The sequence below is a fragment of the Mastomys coucha genome, unplaced genomic scaffold (genome assembly GCF_008632895.1).
Source record: "Mastomys coucha isolate ucsf_1 unplaced genomic scaffold, UCSF_Mcou_1 pScaffold3, whole genome shotgun sequence".
Classification (NCBI taxonomy): domain Eukaryota; kingdom Metazoa; phylum Chordata; class Mammalia; order Rodentia; family Muridae; genus Mastomys; species Mastomys coucha.
The window spans coordinates 46,110,765-46,114,002 of record NW_022196909.1 but is presented as its reverse complement, the minus strand read 5'-3'; the positions used below and the strand labels follow the sequence as shown (position 1 = coordinate 46,114,002).

General features: G+C 54.2%; 1 protein-coding gene and 1 long non-coding RNA gene across 2 annotated transcripts in view; one reads left to right on the top strand and one right to left on the bottom strand.

Annotated features, from left to right (window-relative positions):
• Pi16 (peptidase inhibitor 16) overlaps positions 1-3,238 on the top strand; it is a 9,017-nt gene that overhangs the window by 2,147 nt on the left and 3,632 nt on the right. Inside the window, exon 2 of the mRNA XM_031348216.1 lies at positions 1,294-1,515. Coding sequence (XP_031204076.1) covers positions 1,294-1,515 — 222 coding nt within the window. The remainder of the gene's footprint in view (positions 1-1,293; positions 1,516-3,238) is intronic.
• LOC116075187 lies at positions 607-1,494 on the bottom strand. Its single transcript, XR_004112454.1, has 2 exons — positions 1,261-1,494; positions 607-798 (listed from the first exon to the last, which is right to left on the bottom strand). It is a non-coding gene; the product is annotated as an uncharacterized LOC116075187 (long non-coding RNA).

Here is a 3,238-nt window from a genome sequence, read left to right as displayed (position 1 = left end):
AGGGGGGAAAAACACCCAGCACTGTGACAGATAGAGATTATGTTACTGCTTGCCCAAGAATGGGGTCTATCTCTCTATCCTGGAGCCCCGTGGATCCACCGATCACCCTAGACCCCCCTGATTCCCGTTTCTGCTCCCAACTGCCCACTATTGTCAGAGTCTGGGGGACCACCCACACCAGTGATTTGAAACAAAACGGCTAGAGCACGGCCAGCCAGGTGTTCCTCAAAACATTGGCCCAAGCAAATCAGAAGAGCCAAGTTCCCTCCCCAGAGACTGTGGAGGAAGAAAGGACTCCCAAAAGCTCTCCTTGTTCACGCAGGCTCTGCTAGGCGTGCACCTGCATTCACACCTAAAAGTTAAGTGCCTAATTGATTTTTAAAAATGACCAAAGAGAGAAAGAGAAAAGCTCATCAAGGCCCAGTTCAGGGTCCCTCAGGGAGTGGGGGATTCCAGGAAACTAAAGCACTGAGTAGGTGGGAAGTAGGCGGGGTCACAGAGTTCCCCCCATGTCACCCCAAGCTCCTGCTGCTGCTTTTGGTGGGGTTGCCAGGCTCGGGAAGAGGGGAACACAGAGGGCGGAGCTAGAGCCAAGGCAGGCATCCATTTCCAGGAAAGGCCGAGACAGGGTTTAATGGGATCCAGGTCTTCCTCCTCAGTCCTTGGGGTCAGTCCCTCCTCCCACGCGCCACACTCGCTCCATCTTCTCCCAGCCAGGGACACGGAATCTCGGAGGCTCTCTCTAAGCAAAACTGCCCTTCCCCGGAGTCTCACCTGAGATGAGACAGACTGGAGAATCTGGAGTTGGGGGTTGACAGAGATGTGTTAGACAGGGCTCCAAGAAAGCGAGGGACCCTTCACAGAGACAGTTTCCTCGGGGAGGAGGGACCGGATGCAGAGAGTGCAGGGAGGCGGCAGCCGGTGTTGATGCATTTCTCTGGACAGCTTCAGATGCTCGAGCAGTTCAAACCGCCCAGTGGGCATCCCCGCCCCTCCCGCTCCCTCCCCCAGCTACACAGGGCACACAAAGATCACAACTGACATCAATCCTCTGTCCCCCGCCCCCATGCCCTATGAATGGTAAGAGACGAACCCCATAGTCTGGGGTGGCCCTGCCCCATCCCACTGAAACCCACGGGGACAAATTCCGGAGACAAGCCAGGGGCCACCTAGCTAGGGAGAGGAGAGGCGTGGTGCGGCGAGCCCGTCTCTGGCCTCCTGAGGTTTCAGGACACCCCAGCCTAATTTAACCACACTCACCTCCCCTGTCTCGACTCCCTTGCATCCCTGCAGAGGTGGGACGACACGCTGGCCGCCTTCGCCAAGGCCTACGCTCAGAAGTGCGTGTGGGGCCACAACAAAGAGCGCGGGCGGCGCGGAGAGAACCTGTTTGCCATCACGGACGAGGGCATGGACGTGCCGCTGGCCGTGGGGAACTGGCACGAGGAGCACGAGTATTACAATGTTAGCACGGCCACCTGCGATCCGGGCCAGATGTGCGGCCACTACACTCAGGTGACAGTCTGGGCAGGAGGGCGGGCAGAGGGGAGGGTGGGACGGTGAGCTCCCGGGTGAGGCCTCCTAAGACTGAGGAATCTAGGTGTTGGGCTAACCTCTGACTGTTGGGTGAGCCTGGTGATGGAGTGGGGCGGGGGTGGTGGTGGCGGGGGAGGGCTGGGGTCGGGTGTGTGAAAAGGGTCTGGACCTCGTTTCGTAGGGGAGGGAGGGCTTCAGGTGTTCTGATAAGCCACAGGAGAGCGTGTGAACGTGAGTGCGTGGTTTGATTGGTCTGGACCTCGAGGTGAGGGGTTAGGGCCATGTGCACCTTGGGCAGAGTGGGCTGGGTCCTTCTGGTGTTGGGTGGAGCCATCTGGTTCGTGGGCGGGGCCGGCCGGATCTCCAGGTGGGCGGAGCCATGTGCTGGGCCAGGGGGAGTGATATGTAACCTCTTGGCTCCCCCCACTCGTTTTAATCCAGTCTTCCCCCTGATAGCATCGCTGATAATCTGCACAGCCCTTAGCGCGCAAAGGCCACTCGTTTTCATCTCTTCAAAAAGGCACATCTTTTTGTTTGTTTGTTTTTAGAGATAGAGACAGGGTTTCTCTGTGTAGCCCTGGCTGTCCTGGAACTCACTCTGTAGACCAAGCTGGCCTCAGAAATCCGCCTGCCTCTGCCTCCCAAGTGCTGAGATTAAAGGCGTGAGCCACCAGGTCACCCCTTTTATCCTGCTGAGAAGGCAGATGTCACAGCGCCTATTTCCTTGAATGCAGTGATTGTCCTGGGTGACAGAGGACCCTGAGTGGTCCAAAGCTTTTGGTTCAGCCCGAAGCTCACCTCGCCTTCCTGCCACTGTCGCTCTTAGCACTTCCCTTCCCTTTCTTTTTTTAATATTTGTTTACTTTATATATGTGAGTACACCATAGCTGTCTTCAGACACACCAGAAGAGAGCGTCAGATCCCATTACAGATGGTTGTGAGTCACCATGTGGTTACTGGGAATTGAACTCAAGACCTCTGGCAGAGCAGTCAGTGCTCTTAACCAGCCCCACTTCCGTTTCTAATTTGCTGTTTCTTTTTTTTTTTTTTAAGATTTATTTATTTATTATATGTAGGTACACTGTAGCTGTCTTCAGATGCACCAGAAGAGGGCATCAGATCTCATTACGGGTGGTTGTGAGCCACCATGTGGTTGCTGGGATTTGAACTCATGACCTTCTGAAGAGCAGTCGGTGCTCTTTCCCCGCTGAGCCATCTCACCAGCCCTAATTTGCTGTTTCTAATCTGCCAAATTGATAAAGCAAATAGACAAATTCGATTAATTTTTGCATTAGAAAAAACTGCGTTTAAGAGGGCGGGCGAGATGGCCCAGTGGGTAAGCCAGTTGCCACTAAGCCTGACGGAGTAGGATCCCCTCGACCCAGTTAAAAAAAAAAAAGTTTCTAAAAACACTGTGTAGGCAGAGAGCACATGCTCTCTGGAGAAGGGTTTCTGGAGTTTTCTGAGGGTGTTTCTGGCCTCTCTCTGATACCCTTTGCTCAACACTCAGTTCCGGATGCTTCTGGAAAGTTTAGTCTCTCGGAGTGACGCTAGCCTTAGTATTAAAGGGATTGTTTTCCCTTCCCAGTGCTGATTATACAAACGATTACACCAGAAACCAGGGTGGGGGGACCCGACAGTCCCACCCTCATGCCTCCCTCCCCTTTCCAGGGCCTTTTCAGCTGGTATTTTTTTTTTTTTT